The 18,180-nt window shown below is 53.8% G+C and overlaps 1 protein-coding gene across 5 annotated transcripts in view; it reads right to left on the bottom strand.

Annotated features, from left to right (window-relative positions):
• Positions 1–5,808: 5,808 nt before the first annotated feature.
• Positions 5,809–18,180, bottom strand: part of PDE4A (phosphodiesterase 4A) — a 41,887-nt gene continuing 29,515 nt past the window's right edge. For 4 of the 5 annotated variants that reach the window (XM_032883978.1, XM_032883977.1, XM_032883980.1 and 1 more), the window contains 11 exons: positions 17,951–18,000; positions 17,668–17,780; positions 14,062–14,155; positions 12,111–12,334; positions 10,968–11,066; positions 10,703–10,867; positions 10,359–10,458; positions 10,063–10,217; positions 9,738–9,860; positions 9,106–9,288; positions 5,809–6,692 (listed from right to left, as the gene is read on the bottom strand). In XM_032883978.1, the coding sequence (XP_032739869.1) occupies positions 6,003–6,692; positions 9,106–9,288; positions 9,738–9,860; positions 10,063–10,217; positions 10,359–10,458; positions 10,703–10,867; positions 10,968–11,066; positions 12,111–12,334; positions 14,062–14,155; positions 17,668–17,780; positions 17,951–18,000 (1,996 nt within the window). In that variant the 3' untranslated portion in view covers positions 5,809–6,002. Of the gene's footprint in view, positions 6,693–9,105; positions 9,289–9,737; positions 9,861–10,062; positions 10,218–10,358; positions 10,459–10,702; positions 10,868–10,967; positions 11,067–12,110; positions 12,335–14,061; positions 14,156–15,672; positions 16,105–17,667; positions 17,781–17,950; positions 18,001–18,180 lie in introns of those variants that run through there. The other variant, XM_032883982.1, reaches the window with a different exon arrangement.

Raw genomic sequence — 18,180 nt, 5'->3', positions numbered from 1 at the left:
CCCAGTCATCAACTAGAGGCGTGAGAGCTAGAATCCAGGCAAGCTGAACCCAGAGTCAGTGTGCTTATCTACCATGCTTTTGTGCCTCCCAGATAACAAATACCGGGTATTTCTTTACCCTGATTATAAAATAACTTTTCCCTTCATTATAAAATTAATACCTGGTCACTGCTAAAGTTCAGAAAATATCAAAGACTACAGAACAGAAAATACAGATCTCTCTTAATCCTACCACTGGATATATTGTTAATATTTTTTTTAATTTTTAAATTTATTATTTGAAGAGAGAGAGCGCGCAAGAGTAGCGGGAGGGGGAAGGGGGAGAGGGAGAAGCAGACTCCCCACTGAGCAGGGAGCCATGGCTGGGAACTCCAGGTTGGAACTCCGGGATCATGACCCCAGCGGAGGGCAGCCACTGAACCGCCTAAGCCACCCACGCGTCCCTAATGTTGGACATTTTTCATAGTACCTCGCTATTCTGGCCAATCCTAGAATGGGCATTTTGTGCCTTCACCTTTAGGTTTTTATCCAGCTGTTTCTTGAGGATAAATATTGTAAAAACTTCAGTGGGTAGGTCAAAATGCATGCAGTTATTATTTTTTTTAATTTAAAAAAAGATTTTGAGAGAGTGAGAGAACACAAGCAGGGGGAGTGTAGAGGGAGAGGGAGAAGCAGGCTCCCTGCTCTATCCTAGGACCCTGGGATCATGACCGGAGCCAAAGGCAGACACTTAACTGACTGAGCCACCAGGGCACCCCCATGCAGTTATATTTTTGATAAATATTGTCCCACTACTTTTAGAAAGCTGTATGTGCCAACTTCCACCAACACTAATGAGCTATGAAAGTTCTTTGCTTACCCAAGGATGGTCCATCTTTTCATTATTTGCCAGTAGCTTAAAATAAATAAATATATGTTAATTATATATAATATTTATTATTTTTATATATTTATTTATTTATTTATAATCTTTTAGGGACGCCTGGCTGGCTCAGTCATTGGAGCATCTGACTCTTGATCTCAGGGCCCTGAGATCAAGATCACACTGGGCAAAGATCTTACTTAAAAATAAACTTAAAAAAGGGACGCCTGGGTGGCTCAGTTGGTTAAGCCGCTGCCTTCGGCTCAGGTCATGATCCCAGCATCCTGGGATTGAGTCCCACATCGGGCTCCTTGCTCAGCGGGAGCCTGCTTCTCCATCTGCCTCTGTCTGCCACTCTGTCTGCCTGTGCTCATTCTGACAAATAAATAAATAAAATCTTAAAAAAAAAATAAACTTAAAAAATAAAAATAAGTGTTTTAATTTACACTTATAATTTTATTTAAAAAAGGAGAATATTATAATTTTATTTATAATTTTATTTAAAAGAAGGAGAAATATTATCCATTGGAATAAAGTAGCAATCATAGGAGCACCTGGCTGGCTCAGCTGGTATAGCATGTGACACTTGATCTTGGGGTCGTGAGTTCAAGCCCCATGTTGGGTGTAGGGCTAAAAAAATAAAAGGAGCAATAATAATGAAAGTATCAGGTAGTTATCTAGCAGCTATCATTGTGGGACAGACAGTAGGTGAAGTGAGGTCTCTGCCTTTCCTCGACAGGGTTAGATCACTTCCAGGCCTCAGTTTCCTATAATGGTGTATATTTCGAGGACTACTGGAGAGCCAATAAGATAATACATCTAATGAGTTTGAAGACTTTTTAAAATTTATTTATTTGACAGACAGAGATCACAAGTAGGCAGAGGGGGGGGGAAGCAGGCTCCCTGATGAGCAGAGAGCCCAATGTGGGGCTCGATCCCAGGGGAAGACAGAGGCTCTAACCACTGAGCCACCCAGACGCCGCCCCCCCCCGCCCCCCCATCTAATGAGTTTAGCACAGGGCACAGCCCTTGAAAGACAGGAAGAGCCAGAGCCTTTTGTCCCAGACCACGTAGCTTGTTTGCAAGTGGCTGATGTCAACTTAACGTGAACTCCACCCCTTCCCCAGGTCTCCCTGTCCTATCTGGATTACAAGGCCTTGCGGCTGTGCCCCACTACCCTTGGTCGTCTTTGCCTGAGGAAAGATGAACTCCCCATCACGAGAATTTTAAAGAGCCAGCTGATGGTCACATGCCCACCTCTGGCCTTTGACCTGCATTCTCAGATTGTCACAGTGTCTCAGCAGAGGAGGCATTTGGGACATCATGCTACACTTGGGGAACCTGAGGTCCAGAGCAAGAAGTCTCATCGGTCTTCCTGTGCAGCCCAGGATTGGTGCTGTCATCTCCTGACCCTCAGCCTGACACCCTTTCCCCGACTCTGCCTCCCTTAGAAACACCCTTGGGAAAACGTCTGTGTATCCTTTTTACTGCTTGCACAAAGTTCAGATTCCCTGGAAACTTCTACCTAGTTTTCCAGCCTTTTTTTTTTTCCCCCCTCTCTGGCTCCAAGCTTTCCCCTACTTCTCTGGGCCAGGATATCTACATACTGTCAATCTTCAAACCGCAGTGAACCAGACAAACCTTAGTAATGCTAAGCCTACCCGTTCACCCTCTCAAGTTCCAGAACTGTATATAGTCTTAGTTGGTAGCCATTGGCTGCATGTGGCTACTTAATGAAGAGGGAAAATGAAAACTCCAGCTCCTTAGTGGCACTCACATCTCAAGTGTTTAACAGCCACGTGGGGCTAAGCGGCTACTCCCACATTGGAGAAGCACGGACAGAACATTCCCATCATTGTAGAAGGTTTCACCGGTTAGCCCTGCCCTAAACTGACTGGGACTTTTGTTATCCTCATTTTAGAGATGAGACAGCAGAGATCACGCCCAGGGTCACACAGCTGGAGCTGGGATCTCAGCCTCTCCTTGGTAACTAGATGCGAATAGAGCAGTGTAGGCAGGTCACCTTTCCTTAGATCCAAGGAAGCTGCCCTCATTTTATTTCAAAACACACATGGTGTGAATATATGCATCTGTTGACTCCACTGCACTGAACCACTTAAGCCCTGAGTGTGTCTGTGTGTATCTCAATTAACTACACCCCAGAGACGGCCCATATTCTAAACCAAAAGCTCGAATCAGTCACTTCTGTTACCCCTATCTTCATCCGCTTGGGAAGGTTCGCTCATTAACATAATGAATATCAGAAACACTGGTGAAATCAAGGGTTTGTTAATTGCCCTGATAAAAGGTGGGGAAAATGGGATCCCTTGAGTGGAATTTACAGTATTCAAACATGTGGACTGGTTAAAATATCTGAGAGTCGCTCACTCCCCAACCTCGACCGAACACGTTAGCAAAACAGCTTCAATCCCAAGCCAGTCGTGTGTGAATCTGGAGGATTTAGATCGCCTGATACAGACCGTTAAGTCTTACAGGCTCAAAGCAACAGAGCTCTGCCTTTATGATTCAGGTTTCAATAAAGCATGCTACCCTTGATCAAAGGGCCGTGAGTACGAGCTCCACATCGGGTGTGGAGATTACTCGAAATCTTTAAAGAAAAAAAAAAAAAGATATTCAGATTTTTTGTTTTTTTTTTTTTAAATGCAACATGAAGGTTGCAATACCAAAATGGTCAGGATCCTGCGAATTCATAGAATTTATAGGGGTAAGAAATTGCCCTTGTGCCTGTTTATCAAGTTTAATGTCTGCACAGCAGAATTCGACTAGAGGCCTTCTATCATGGCCTGGAAGCCAGATGGTAGGGGCTTCATTAGTCAGGCTCCCTTGAGGTTTCCAGGAATTACTCTGAGGTTCCAGAAGTACCCAAGAGTTGTGTCAGATATGCTGTAGAGAAGTCGGGTTTACCTGGGTCTGCTGGCCTCCAAAGACTGGTCTGAACTTCCACTTTACAACCTGGAGTCCTTGAGCAGGCGTCCAGCCCAGGCCCCGGCGGGGGTGGGGAGGGGGTGGGAGTGGGGACAGAGGCTGCCTCCTGCCACACTCCCTGCCCCCTTCCCTTGGGTTCTATCTGCCTGGGGAGGGATATTGACAGAGATTCCATTTCCCCTTACCCCCACCCCAGACAGACAGTGTAAGGAGAGGCGCACCTGCCAAGAACAGGGTGGGAAAGGAAGTCACATAAGTCAAAAAGATCGGTGAAAGCCTCGGTTTAATTGGAGACAAGGATTGATTATCGATCAACGGACGGACTGATTGATCGTCAAAGTGGACAACACAAGAGCAGCTCGGGGGGGGTCCTGCGCCCCCCCTCCTGGGGAGAGGAGCCCTGATTGGGGGTGGGGTTCCATCTCACCAGTCACACCTGGGTAAGGGGGAAGGGGCAGGCTCTGCTCAGCCCTCGCCCCCTACAATGACACGATTTCTCATCGAGTGGCAGCGCGGAACCCACGCTTTCGGGGTTTGTGGTACAGTTTGTATAATACAGAGTGGGAATGAGGACCCTCTCTCTGGGAGACCCCACCCCTCCTTCCCCTGACCGGGGTCAGCTGGGGGAAGGGCAAGTTTATTTTCCCTTTTTGCCTCTGTAGAATAATTTACAAACCAACCATACAATATGTACAAAAAAAAAAGAGAGAGAGAGAGAGAAAAGAAAACCAAAAAGAAGTCCCACTCCAGTCACTGGTGGGGGACAGAAACTAATGTCGCTACAAAAATGAACCCTGTACAGCATCATGGGGGTGGGAGTGGGTGGTACTCCCCACCGGGATGGACAGACAGATGGAAGGCTGCGGGCAGCTGGGGGCTACAGTACCGTGTGCTCAGAATTGGGGGTGCAGGAGTGAGAGAGAGGCCCCGCCTCACCCGGCTGCAGAACGGGGCAAAGGGCATAAAGGAGGGGGAAGGGAGGTGGTCTTTCCTTCCAAACAGTCCCCCATGGCTTGGAGAAAAATGGCCTTGCATCTGTCTGTCGTATTGCTCCAGGAATAGCTAAGGGGTGAGGGGGAGGCATGGCCAGATGGGGGCAAAGGAGAAATGACTTTGGTTGGTGCCAGGGTGGGAAAGGGCTGCCCCGAAAGGGGATGTGGGTGTACACTGTTATTGCTTCCTCCTAGGGCAAAGGGTCATGAAGGGGGTCAGGAGGATGCGGGGCGTGAGGGGGGAATGCCTAGGATGGGGGCTCTGGGCCTGGCCCCACCCCACCCGAGGTGCAGGTGGGAGCCACTGCAAACCCCTCTCCTAGGGCCACGGGAATCATTAAGGCAGAAACAAGAGGAGAAGCAGCTGGAAGGAGGGGTGTGGTTCAGAGCCCTCTCCGCACAAATGGAGAAAATTCAAACAGAACCCAAAGTGGAAGGGCAAGGGGATGGCAAGCGGAGGGGGGATCAGGCCCTCCTCGAACCTCAGACCCCGGGTTAGTGGTGTGAATGTCTCCTCTCCGCTACATCTGAAAGCACACAGCTCCCCTGTCCCCGTCCCTGTCCCCGAAGTTAGTATTGCCAGGTTTGTGCAAAATGAGGCGGAAGACTTCTGGGAGGGGGGTGGGCAGTGAGCCAGACAGGGGCTGGAGCTGGGGTCACCCCGGAGACAGCCCCCCCAGAGCCCCCGCCCAGAATGGCTATTCCTGGTTGGGTTCCAGAGACCCTCCAAAATTCAGAGGAAAAGCCCCGAGGGAGGGAGGGAGGTGCGATGCCTGCTTGGGCCCAGGTGGGGAGCCTTAGGAGGCCGGAAGACTGAGCCTGGGACCTGGGGGGAGGCACAGGAGGGGAGGCGGGCAGGGGGGACACGAGGGGTTTAGTCCGGAACAGGAGCGTCTACAGTGGCTGTGTTTTATCCTGGTTTTTTTTTTTTTTTCTTTTTCTAAAAATGTAACAATTAAAATTCCAAAAATAAAATCCCTTCCGGGACCTCCATCCCTTGTTCCCCAGCCCCCACCTCCAAAAAGAGGCCCCGTGGGTGGGGGTGGGGAGAAAGAGGAAAAAAAGAAAAGAGAAAAAACCCCACTTTTCTGTTTTCTTTTTTCTCAGGAGGCCCAAGAGTCTTTGAGGCAGTGGAGGAGGTGGTCGTGGGGTGATGGTGGTGGAGGGAGGCGGGGAGAGCAACAGGATGGAGGAGCTGGGGCTCAGGTAGGACCTCCAGCTGACCCCCACCCACCAGGAACTGGGAGTGGGGTGGGCTCCTCGCCAGATGTTCCTGTGCAGGCACTGCACGCCCTCTTGGCAGCCTGGTGCTCTTTTTGGGCCCCCACCTCGGCCGCCACGGAGGGGAGGCCCTGGAGGCCCGGGGCTTCCTCTGGAGAGGGCGGGGTCCTCAAGGAAGGCAGAGGGGGACTCTCAGTGGACAGGGCCAGGGGGCTGCTGTGGCCCCCAGCCTCCACGGATGCATCTGGGGACATGGCCCCGTCCTCGACCGTAGCCACACTATGTGCTGAGTCGCCTTGCTGTGTGTCGCCAGGTTCCTCTACCTTCACCTCTGTGGGCAGGGCGTGGCCATCCACCTCCCACGGTTCCTCAGCCGGGGATGGATCCTGAGCCATGGTCAAGTCCCGAACTTCAAATGCACCTGGGGCGGTAGACACCTCCTCTTCCTCTTCCTCCTCCAGAGTCAGCTCAAACTGGAACTTGTCCGGTGGGGGTGGGTGGCCTGGCCCTCTGGGCTCCTCGTCAGGTGGCGGGGAAGGGCTCTGCCGAATGGCGCTGTAGTACCAGTCCCGATTGTCCTCCAACGTGTCCAGGATCTCCTGGGCATCTGGGTGGACCAGGTCAGCCCACGTCTCCCACAGCGGGTGTACAATATAGTCAATGAAACCCACCTGGGAGAGAAGGGAGAAAGGCACAAACTGGGGGCCCGCTGGTGCAGACTGTCCTGCCACGCTGTGGGATCTAGCAAAATTCAAAAGAGGCTGATGGCCGTTAACATTGCAACCTTGCTTCTCAGGATCCACCCTGGAAAAACTCTTGCACAGGTAAGAAAAAAAAAATCTCTACATAGGAGATGCCAGCAAATACTGAAACATATATCCATAGATCTGTCCATATCCATAGATCTGTCAATCGGGAATTAGTTTTAAAAAACTGTGGCTGGGGCACCTGGGTGTCTCATTGGGTTAAGCCTCTGCCTTTGGCCCGGGTTGTTATCTCAGGGTCCTGAGATGGAGCACGCCATAGGGCTCTCTGCTCAGCGGGGCGCCTGCTTCCCCCTCCCCCTCTGCCCGCCTCTCTGCCTGCTTGTGATCTCTCTCTGTCAAATAAATAAATAAAATCTTTAAAAAAAATTGTGGTAAACCTCGGATATTAGTAACATTTTTTTTTTTTTTGCAACAAAGTAAAACTAGAAATAACTCCACGGCAGAAGATTGGCTAACCCACTCTGATAGTATCTTCCCTCCTCCTTATTTTAAGCTTTTGAAAAAATATTTTACTTACTTATTTGTCAGAGAGAGTGCGAGCACAAGCAGAGGGAGCAGCAGGTAGAGGAAGAAGCAGGCTCCCACTGAACAAGGAGCCTGAAATGGGACTCGATCTCAGGGATCATGATCCCTGGGATCATGACCTGAGCCGAAGGCAGACGCCTAACTGACTGAGCGACCTAGCTGTCCCTCTTCCCTCCTTCTTATGAACAGAATCTTGATTTTTCTTGGTGGAGGCAATGCTTCCCTCATACAGCTGAAAACTACATTTCCCAGCCTCCTTTGCAAAGAGAGAGGGTGGCAATGTGACCACAGGTGGACGGAAGATTGGAGCTGGCGTGGGAACAGGGGGTAGGGGTGCTGCCTCAACTGGCAGAAACCTTTCTTCCCTGCTATGTAGCCAAAATCGCTAGAGCTTCAATAGCATCTGTGATCATAAGAGGCATTTCTGGGGACAGAGGCCCGAGGCTTTGGATGATAGAAGGGAATTCTCTTAGATGCCTGACCATTTCACTTGGACAGATCTCTAAGCACTGTTTGGGATAAAAGGCAAGCTGTATAAAAACAGATATATATTCATAAAATTCTTATTTTTTTTTAAAAAGCAAAACCCATGAACTATTAAGTTATCTGTAACCGTAACTACATAATAAAATGTATGAAACTGGTTTTGCCAGGCGTTGGAGGATGGGGTGATCTACACACTCGGGGGACATTTGGAAGTGTCCAGAAATAGGTTATCACTGGAAGGGGAGAGTGGAGGCCAGAGATGCCGCTCTACATCTTCCAAAGCCCAGGGCGGCCCCTGTGACAGAGAATGATCTGGCCCCAAATGTCAACAGTGCCAACGCTGGGTAACTCTGGTCTGAAAAGGCATGCACAGTGAAGCGGGAAAAAATAGGTCTCACCGGGGAGGAGACTGAAAGTGGGGAGGGTGAGACTCTTTCCCGTTCACACTTTACAAACAAGATTGTGTTTCTGTACCTCTTGTTAAGTTAAATAAGCACACGATGACGAGTCACTGCATCTCATTTCAAAATCCACCCCAAATCAAGGGAAAGCATCTGCCTTCAGTCCAGGTCATAATCCCAGGGTTCTGGGATCAAGCCTCTGCATCTGGCTCCCTGGCTCCCTGCCCATGGGATGGCTGCTTCTCTCTCCCCCTCTGCCCCTCCCCCCACCCTACCACTCCTTCTTTCTCAAACAAATAAGTACATAATCTTAAAAAAAAAAAAATCCACCAGGGGCGCCTGGGTGGCTCAGGGGTTTAAGCCTCTGCCTTCAGCTCAGGTCATGATCCCAGGGTCCTGGGATCGAGTCCTGCATCAGGCTCTCTGCTCAGCAGGGAGCCTGCTTCCCCCCCCCCACCCAACCGCCTGCCTCTCTGCCTACTTGTGATATCTCTGTCAAAAATAAATAAATAAATAAATAAAGTCTTAAAAAAAAATCCACCAAAAATCAAGGACAAGATAGTGGTTACTGGGAAAGTGAGAGGCTGTATGGACATAAGGTCTGTAACTAAGAGCTAGGTAAGTATTATTATTAGCTATTTGGTGGCTACAAATGAGTTAGAACTTGTTTGACTCAGGTCTACAAGCGGTGAGTCCAGAGGCTCAGTTTGGTTGTTCTGGAGGAGAGAAAATGTTGCGAATTTCCCATCAAGATAGAAAAGGAAAAAAAAAAAAACACCCAAAACCAGAAAAACTTGACTTTGTGGAGGGGCGGGTCAGGAGCACCTGGACTTCTCCCGGCTCCAGGCCAGTGTGGGATGGGGAGGGCCGACCTGCTACCTTCCACAGGGGCCGCAACACTGTACCTGAGACTTTTCCACCGAGGCTGTGTGCTTGTCGCACATAGGGCTGATCTCCATGCCCCGCTCCCGCTCCCGGTCGCCCTGCTGGAAGAACTCGGCCATGATGCGGTCCGTCCACTGTCGGTACAGCTCCAGTGGTTTGGTGGGGTTGCTGAGGTCCGCACAGTGCACCATGTTGCGAAGGACCTGCATGAGGCGGGCAACCTTCAGAGTCTGTGCCCCTGTCCCAGCGTGGGACCTCATGCTTCCTTACCTCCCCCTTTATGGGGAGAATGAGGAGAAGGGGTAGTGGGGATAGGGAGAGGGAAGGGAAACGGGGAGGAGAGGGGAGAGGAAGAGTGAGGGAGAGAAAAGAAAGAGATGGGCTGGGGAGAGGAGAGAAGGTGGTGTTGGGGGAGGCAGAGAGGACAGGAAAGGGTTGATGGAACAGAAGGAGAAATGAAGGATGGCAGGAGACAGAGACTGGGATGGAGATGAGAGGGAGAGAGAAAAGAAAGAGACAGGAAGATGGGCAGCGTGGGAGCTAGAGGCCGAGGGAGGGGAGCCACCCAGACCCAAAGGGGAGAAGAGAAGTCTAGTCTAGAGAAGTCTAGAGAAGCTCTAGTCTCTCTATATATATGGCGAGCGGGGGGCACCTGGATGCGGTCGGAGTAGTTGTCCAGCAGGAGGACACCCGAGCTGGTCACTTTCTTAGTCTCCACCATGGTCTTCAGGTCAGCCAGGAGGGTCATGTGTTTGGACATGTCCGTGGCCAGCACCTGCGGGTGAGGGGGCATCACAGGGGTCGCTGAAGCCCTGCCCCGGGCTGCCTGGACCCCACCTGCGCTCGGCACAACCTGTTCCCAGCCCCCACAGGGACGCCGCTCCCGGGGGTTCTGGTCCTGGACTCAGACCCTGCCGCTCTCCCCAAGCCTCAGAGGCGATCTTTCCTGTCCTGTCCCCGCCCCCGGCCCCGCCCACCATGTCGATGACCATCTTGCGCAGGCTCTGCCGCTGGCGCTTGCTGAGATTCTGGAAGATATCGCAGTTATCTTCCTGCAGCAGCTTGAAGCCCACGGCCAGGTGGTGGTTCTCCAGCACCGACTCGTCGTTGTACATGAGCGCCAGCTCCGAATCTGCGGCCCAGGCCCAGGCAGGGGGTCAGAGGAGCGCAGAAGCCAACCCGGGCCCTCTCCTACCCAGCAGGTCCCGCCTCTGATAGGGCAGGCCCCGCCTCCGACCCGGCAGGCCCCGCCCCCGTGGGGGAGGCCACTCACTGGTGTTGATGAGGAACTGGTTGGAGACACCAGGGTGGTCCACGTCGTGAATGGCAGCCGCAAAGAGGGCGGCAAGAATCTCCAGGTCCGTGAACACAGCCTAGGAGCAGAGAGTGGGGGCCGGAGATAGATGGATGAGAAAGATGGGGGGGTCTGAGAGATAAGAGAAAGATGGGGGTGTCACAAAAGAAGGGGGTCAGGAGAGAGAGAGAAGAATCAGAAAGAGGAACAGGATCAGAGAGGGACGGAGGTTAGAGACCCAGGGGCAGAGAGACCAACGGGAGGTGGCAGGTGGGCAATGAGAGAGATGGGGGAGTTGGGGGTGTGCGGGGGGCGGGGCTCACATCGAGCGCGGGCGTGGCCAGCAGCACGTGTGTGGACTGCAGCACGTCAGCCGCGTGCAGGCTGTTGTGGTAGGCCACGTCGGGGTGGTAGTGGTCCTCCAGGGTCAGCATGTAGGTCACCATGGTGTCCACTGGGATGCGAAACTTCTTTAGCAAGTCCCGCTCCTGGGGTAGGAACGGGGGTGGGGGGCAGTGAGTCCCGCGGGCTCTCCGCTCTCCACGCTGCGCCCCTCCCTCGCACCCTGCCCCACTCGGCCCGCCCTACCTGAAATATCGTGTACATGATGCAGCTGAGGGAGCGGCCCCCGGCGTATTCTGACACGCAAAAGATGTTCAGGCCCCACTTGTTCAGGTTCTCCAGTTCCTGACAGAGTTGGGAGGCCAGAGGTCAGGAGCCCTCAAGACCCAGGGCCAAGCCCCTACCCACTTAGGTCAGAAGTTCTTCGTGGTTGACCTTCACCCCTCTCCACTCTTCCCTAGCAATCCAGAGCTCTGGTCTGAAGGCAGCACCCTTATCGCGCACCCAGTGGGGGGCGTGCTCAGCGGCTGGGAATTTACCCAAGGGGCCCTAAGATAACAACACAACCACAGCCACTGTGCCCTGATTATTATCTGTCCAGCATGACTCGGAGTGCTTGATCTTGTTTGGTTGGTTTGAGAACCAAAGCCCGGAGGAGTGGTGAGACTTCCCCAAGACCTTGTATCTCACGAGGGGCCAAGTCGAAACGTGATCTCAGCTAGGCTGACCCCAGAGCGCAGTTTCACTTCTGAGCTAAACTGCTCATCAGTGCCAGGGGGAAGGGAACTTGGGCTAGTTTTCCATGTCTCCCCAGAACCCTGAACAGTGCCAGCACACAGTAGGTGCTCAATAAATATTGTACAAACCCATGTGGGAGCCCCGTGGCTGAACCCAGGTCTGGCCAGTAGTGGGTGCTATGGGGGTTCTGGCCAGACCCTCTTCACTGATGGGTGCACCCATCCCCCACCCACTGGGACTGTGGCCTACCAAGACTCACACCGCTCTGTTATCCAGGAAACTGTTCTTCTTGCCCCTATGGGAGCTACACAGAGGAGGTAACGCTGTCCACTCTGGGGGCAGCCCACAGCCAATGACTGACACAGGGGTACAGAGTTCAGTGCTCTTGCCTCAACATGGGCTCAACTCGGTGGTGGTGTTCACACTCCAGAGCTCTTCGAGGGGTTGGGCTGAGAGGCCACGCTCGAGCTCACGCCACCTCCCGACTCAGCTCTGTCCTATCCTGCTTCCTTTACTCCCTCTCTCCTGAGAGTCTCATAACCCCAGTATACCTGAATCCTCATTTCAGACTGGCCCAATGCCCAGTCCTTGGCTGGGCCCCAGCAGACACCTGTCCTTCTCTGGTCCAGCCCCTACGGAATCGCCACTCACTTGGGCCAGGAGCTCCTCTTGGTCAGTCTTTACCCCAAAGCGGGGGATGCTGGAATCGTTCAGGCTGCTGCTGTGTCTCAACTTCTTCACCCCTGTGATCTGAGACATGGGCTGGAACTGTGGCCCAGGGGGCGGGGGCTGCTGGGAGGGTCTCTGCCGTGGGGCTGGCTGTTTTTCTCCATCCTTCATTGTGGGCGATGAGATCTCCACTTCATTCTGCTTGTCTGCAGAAGACAGAGGCCAGACAAGCATGAGCAACCCACAGAGATGCCCTCATTTGGCCCTCAGTTCCCCTCCCCTGCTCCCCACTGCGCCCTGGGAAGGCTCACTCGGGAGGGCAGACCCCTTCAGGGTGTCATGCTGTTGGTTACTTATAGGCTGGAAACCAGAAGGAAAGTAGGAATTCTTCTGGGATGTAGTGGGCTGGAGTGGGGACTCTGAGGCTGGCCCGGAGCTATGGGGTGGCTCCAGTCTGATTGCCAGGTTTGGCAGGGGGGTGGCATGGGAAGTCAGGAAGCAGGGTGGGGGTGCTAGAGAGAGTCGCTGCCTGCCCTCTATAGGCAGGGAAACTTCTCGGACTGGGGGGACACCTCCGTGGTGACTAAGAGTACTGGTGGGAGTGGAGAGCAGGGTGAGGCGGGAGGGAAGGGTAGCCTCTGGCTCCATGAGCCCTCCCACCAGCCCACCCCTTTGACACCAGCCACCTGGGGGCCAGCCCCAGGAGCCCTCTTCCTGAGCTTTCAACGGCTTCCAGAGCCAAGCCGGGGCCACCCATTGTGACCTGGGGCCCTGCCACTCAATAACGGGGCCTAATAGGGCTTATTTGCATGCCATGCTCCCATTGGCTGGATGTCAGAACTCGGCATGGCCACACCCCCATTGGCGGGAGCCTTTGAAACTCCAAACACTTCTCTTGAGCTCTGTGCAGGACGGTTCTCCAGAATTTGGAAACCTTTGGCGATAAATTGAGAGGGTGAAATTATCCTGAGATTGTGGCGGACAGCCTCAGCTTGGGCTCTTGGGTTCAGCGATTAGGACGAATTGGAGGTCCCCATGGGCTTGAGGGTTCTAATGAATTCGAGGTATTCTGTATCACCGTATCGGGTATGGAAAGTTCGCAGGAGTCTACTGAATTTGAGGGTCATATTAAGTTGGGCGATTCTCCTGAGTTTGGGAGATTTTTCAGCTTGGAGTGTTTTTGAAAGTTTGGGGGTTCTCTTCTGGACTCTTAAGGACACCAGCTCCCTTAAGTTTGGGAACTCTACTGAAGGTGAGCATCTCTCTTAGGTTTGCGGGATCTCCTGAATTCGTGTGTGTGTGTGTGTGTGTGTGTGTGTGTGTGTGTGTGTGTGTTGGGGGGGATCCGAATTGGGACATGCTACTGAATTCGGGGAGGCCTTTCAGCCGGGTAGCATTTGAAGTTTAAGAATTCTATTTGAGGCGCTCCTGGGTGGCTCAGTGGGTTAAGCCGCTGCCTTCGGCTTAGGTCATGATCTCAGGGTCCTGGATTGAACCCCACATCAGGGTCTCTGCTCAGCAGGGAGCTTGCTTCTCTCTCTCTCTCTCTCTCTCTCTCTGCCTGCCTCTCTGCCTACTTGTGTTCTCTCTCTGTCAAATAAATAAAATCTTAAAAAAAAAAAAAAAAGAATCCTATTTGAGTTTGTGGGATTCTTGGGGTCTTGAGTTTGAGATTTCCACTGCGGTTCCACAGAGTTTGGAGGGTCTTTTCTGCTTGGAGAAGTTTTTTAATGCGGAGGTTCTAGAAAGTCAACATCCCTCTGCGTTTGGGGGCATTGAGAGTATGGGAACTCTTGAGAGTGGTAACCCTGATCTTTGGGGAGTCAGGAGCCAGGGTCCCTGGGGCAAATGTCACCAATTAGACCTGTGGTCTGGGGCAGCCCCCTCCAGTCCAGGCGTGCAGAATCCCCACAAAGTGCTACCCTTCACTCACCCAGGAATGTGGTGGAGATGTACTCAGAGACCTGGTTTCCTGACCTGCTCATCTCTGACAGGTGTGTGAGTTCACGGTTTAACATCCTCTTGAACTAAGGTGAAGGAGGCAAGAAGGAAGGAATGACGGGGAGACAGGGCATCAGAGGGTGGGGGAGGTCAGCCCCTCCCAAGAAACTTCTGAAGATCCCATGAGCCCCTCCTACTTCTTTGCTCAGCCAAGAGAGGCCTCAGCAAGCTGCTGGAGGGGAGGGGGGTCAGCCCTTCCTCTCCTCCGGGTCTGGATGGGGACTCAGGTTGGGAAGTTGGGACTCAGCATGCCCCTCCCTTCCTGAGGAAGGGGGGCACCCCTCCCCAGACTTCCTCCTCCTCCAGCCCAAAAGGAGGAGCCAGAGGGGCACCTGTGGAAGGGAGGGGCTCCTGCCTAACAGTGAGCCAATGGGGTGTCAGGAGAATCCCGTCGCCATGGTGATGGGAGTCTCCTTAGCAACTCCCCCTCCAACCAGCTGCAGAGCTGGGGGAAAGGGGGGCAGGCCTCAAGACCCTTAACCCCTGCCTTCCCAGAGCCCCCCTGGCCCAAGTCTTCCCAGATATGGGCCCCACTCCCATGGCGTCCTGGCCCCCAGCTCCAAACCCAGCTTGGAAGGAGAGAATACAATCTCTCCTTCACAGGAGAGAATGCAAGTTCTGGGTGAAGAGAAGGTTTGGCAGGGCAGGGGAGAATACTGAGCTGGGGAAACCTTGTTCGGTCACCCAGGGGAGGGGTTCCCATCACAGCCCCTCTCTCCCAACCTCAGAGGGGTGGGCACATGCGTGGATAAACGGAGTATACACAGAACCAGGCCTGGCAGTCCCTCCTGGTCCCCCCATGCCACTTCACACAAGCGTCTGCTATGACATTGTGCATTGAGGAGAAAGGGCATTGGTTCCCCGCCCCCAAGCTCCGCCAAAGCACCCCCAAACCAGAAGCAGACTCCATCCAGAGAGGCAGGAGGGATGCTTGGCAGGAAGGGTGAGCTCACGTAGCCCACACCAGGATGGGGCGCTTACTCCTCCCAGTGCTGCCAGAGACCCCAGTTGCACAGAAAGATACACATACACACACAAGATGGACCCACAAAGTCACACAACCACACACAGAGTCACAGACTACCATCTTACACAGTTCTACACAGCCACAGCCACACGAATCGAGGGGCATACACAATAAGGCAGTCCCTGATACTTGGGGTCACATGCCCCAGAAAAATCACACAGGTCTGGGCTCCCAAACACATCCCAACACACACCACCACAAACAGCCATATGATCTCAGAGAGGGCCCCATCATGACCCAGGCAAACAAGCATATGGTCAGACAGCCCCACGCCACTGCAGACACACACACAGGAGAGTGCTGACAGTCACACCCAGCAAGAGACCCACATCCCCAGCCACCCACTCTCCCCGCCCAGTCCTGGGCCACACACAGAGACAGACAGTCACAAGGTTTCATGTTCAGGCCACACACGTGCACAGTAGCACACACCAGCCCAGACCAGGGGCTGTAGAATCCAAGATGGGAGGGCCAGGGCCGAGTCCCCTGCCCACCCTCCACTCCGAGTTCCCCTACCTGGTCCCACCAGCCCACCAGCCACGGCTTGGAGCAGGTCTCACAGAAGAAATCCACCAAGGGCATCTTGGAATCTTAGCCCCGCTCGGGGCTGCCGCACAGAGAGGCTGGGCTTGGGGAGTCCTGGGGTTAACAGCCACTGTGGGGGTGGGTGGGGGGATTCTGGGCAGGTGGGCAGTGCAAGGGGGAGCCGCGGAGGGGCCTGGGCCGTCCCAGCAGGGCTGGGGGCTCCCCTCCCCTCCGCGCTCCCAATAGCAGCCCTGGTTACATGGTCTGCCAGCCCCTGGCCCTGAAGGGCCCCCCCGAGGCAGCGGCTGGAGGCGGCCTGGGACCCCTGCCCATGAGGGGGCAGGGCGAGGGTCCCGGGAGGTGGCTTTGGAGGCTCTGGGCTCCGTGTGTGCGCCTGTGTGTGTGCGTGTGCGTGCTCACTGCAGCACTGGCAGGCTGCATGCAACGTCAGGTGGTGCCGGGGGTGGGGGGGGCGTTAAAGGGGCATCGGAGCCCACGGGCCTAAGCCAGGATCCAGGTGGGGCTGCCAGGGATGGCAGGGAGGCACACACACCCTGGAGAGGACATGTCCCCTCCATGGACACATCCAGAGACAAAGACACACACCCAGATGCTCTACACATTCACAGACACACAAACACTCTGAGACACACCTTCCACACCAACCCATATGCAAGCACATACCACATAGTCACAACTCTGATGTCCAACACATTTACAGGTAGACTGCTGGACACACAGGAGGTAGACACCTTCAGATGCAGCACTTCCAGGAACACAGAGTCACACCCAGATGTGGAGACACACACCTAGGGACAAACACCCAGATATACTGGCACACTTAACAAACATTCAGCATAGCCACAGACACACTTTCTCAAACAGACACAAAAACCCATGTGGCCCTGGGTACCAGACAGACCCTGAGAAATCCACGAGGGAATGCTCACACTCACACCCACAAATACACAGACACCCCACTGCAGAAACACAACCGAAGACCTACATTTAGAGACAGTCACACTCTCAGATGCTCAGTACACTCTCAGAGACACAATCACCCTCAGACTTGAATGTTCCCAGACAAACCTCCACCCACAGGTGTAGGCACCCATCCCCAACACAGACACCTCCACCTGCATACTCATTTCCTGATAGGCTTCTTCCTCCCACAAGGGCAACCACCATGCTGCACAACAGAAACATCATTCATATTGCCTGCTTTCTGAATGGTGTCCTCTGGAGTTGTGCAGTCCACAATCTGCACAGCTGTGCATGGGAGCCTTGCACCCTCCCCTGTAGCCCTGCATGCGCGCGCACAGAGTCACAAACACATGGAGATACACACTCAGATTCATTCCTAGGCCAACTCACACTTGTAAACATACTCACCCCTCTGGCACAGGCCCACACGCAACCCAGTATAATTGTCTGTGCACACCCATATATCTTTCGTAGGTACACATCTGCATACCGCTCCTGATGTGCCCTCTTAAAACATCCCCTCCCACCCCGCCTTGTGCTGCGAATGTGTAGCCTGCAAACTGACAGCCACACAGACCCACGGGCACATACACACTTGTAGACTCTAGCATAAGAACCCCGCTTAAGAGAGACGGTTGTCTACATGCAGGTGTAAAGACACCCATACCCATCCACACACACACCAGGCTCCCCCACCCCTGGGAGAAGTCAGCACCCACGGGAACAGGCAGACTAGGGGGTCAGCCCCGCCTAAGGATGGACTCCCACCCCATAGGCCCCATGTACTGATTGACCGCCCCATAGTTAGCTCCGCCCCATGCCCCACCCAACAGTCTGCCCCACCCCACAGACCCAGGGAATGGTCCCACCTCATTGGCCCTATCCAGAAACCAGCCCCGCCCCCAAGGAATCCCCGCCTATAGGTCCCACCCAGCGGGTGGCCCCTATCCCCAGGCCCCGCCCAGGGGCTGCTCCCGCCCTGCTGGCTCCAGGCCCTCTCACCTTGTGAGAAGCCATCTCGCTCACGGAGCGGTATGTCTGCATGGTCTCCAGCTGTTCGAGACACCAGTCCAGCTCCTCTAGTGTCTCCCGGGCCAGTTGCTGACATGTCTCTTCTGGAAAAGGGGCAGCACAGGTGGTGACCCAGAGGCCCCAGCCCGTGATGATGGGGGTCTACCAGGTGAGAGGGGTGCTGGGAAAGGACCGTTAAGACAGCCACCCCGAGTGAGAGGACCCCCACCCCAGTAGCAAGAGGGCTCTTTTCCCACCCCCTGGGCTTTGTTACCTGATAGCGTGGCCTTGCAGACGGGGGTTGGGCCGCCCAATGGGGACCGTCTGCAAAGAAATGGACCTCCAGCATCAGCCTGTGCGTCCGGATTCCTGCTTCCCCCCTCCATGAATAATGCCAATTTTCCTTTTTCTGAGCGCTCACTGTGTCCCATGTACTCAGCCTGCAGCCTCTCACAGAGCCCCATAAGGACCCATTTTACAGATGAGGAAACGGGCTCAAAGGAG

The sequence above is a fragment of the Lontra canadensis genome, unplaced genomic scaffold, assembly GCF_010015895.1.
Source record: "Lontra canadensis isolate GAN:19392208 unplaced genomic scaffold, GSC_riverotter_1.0 scaffold88, whole genome shotgun sequence".
NCBI classification, from domain to species: domain Eukaryota; kingdom Metazoa; phylum Chordata; class Mammalia; order Carnivora; family Mustelidae; genus Lontra; species Lontra canadensis.
Note: the sequence above shows the minus strand (reverse complement) of the source record. Positions and strands in the feature narration are given on the sequence as shown.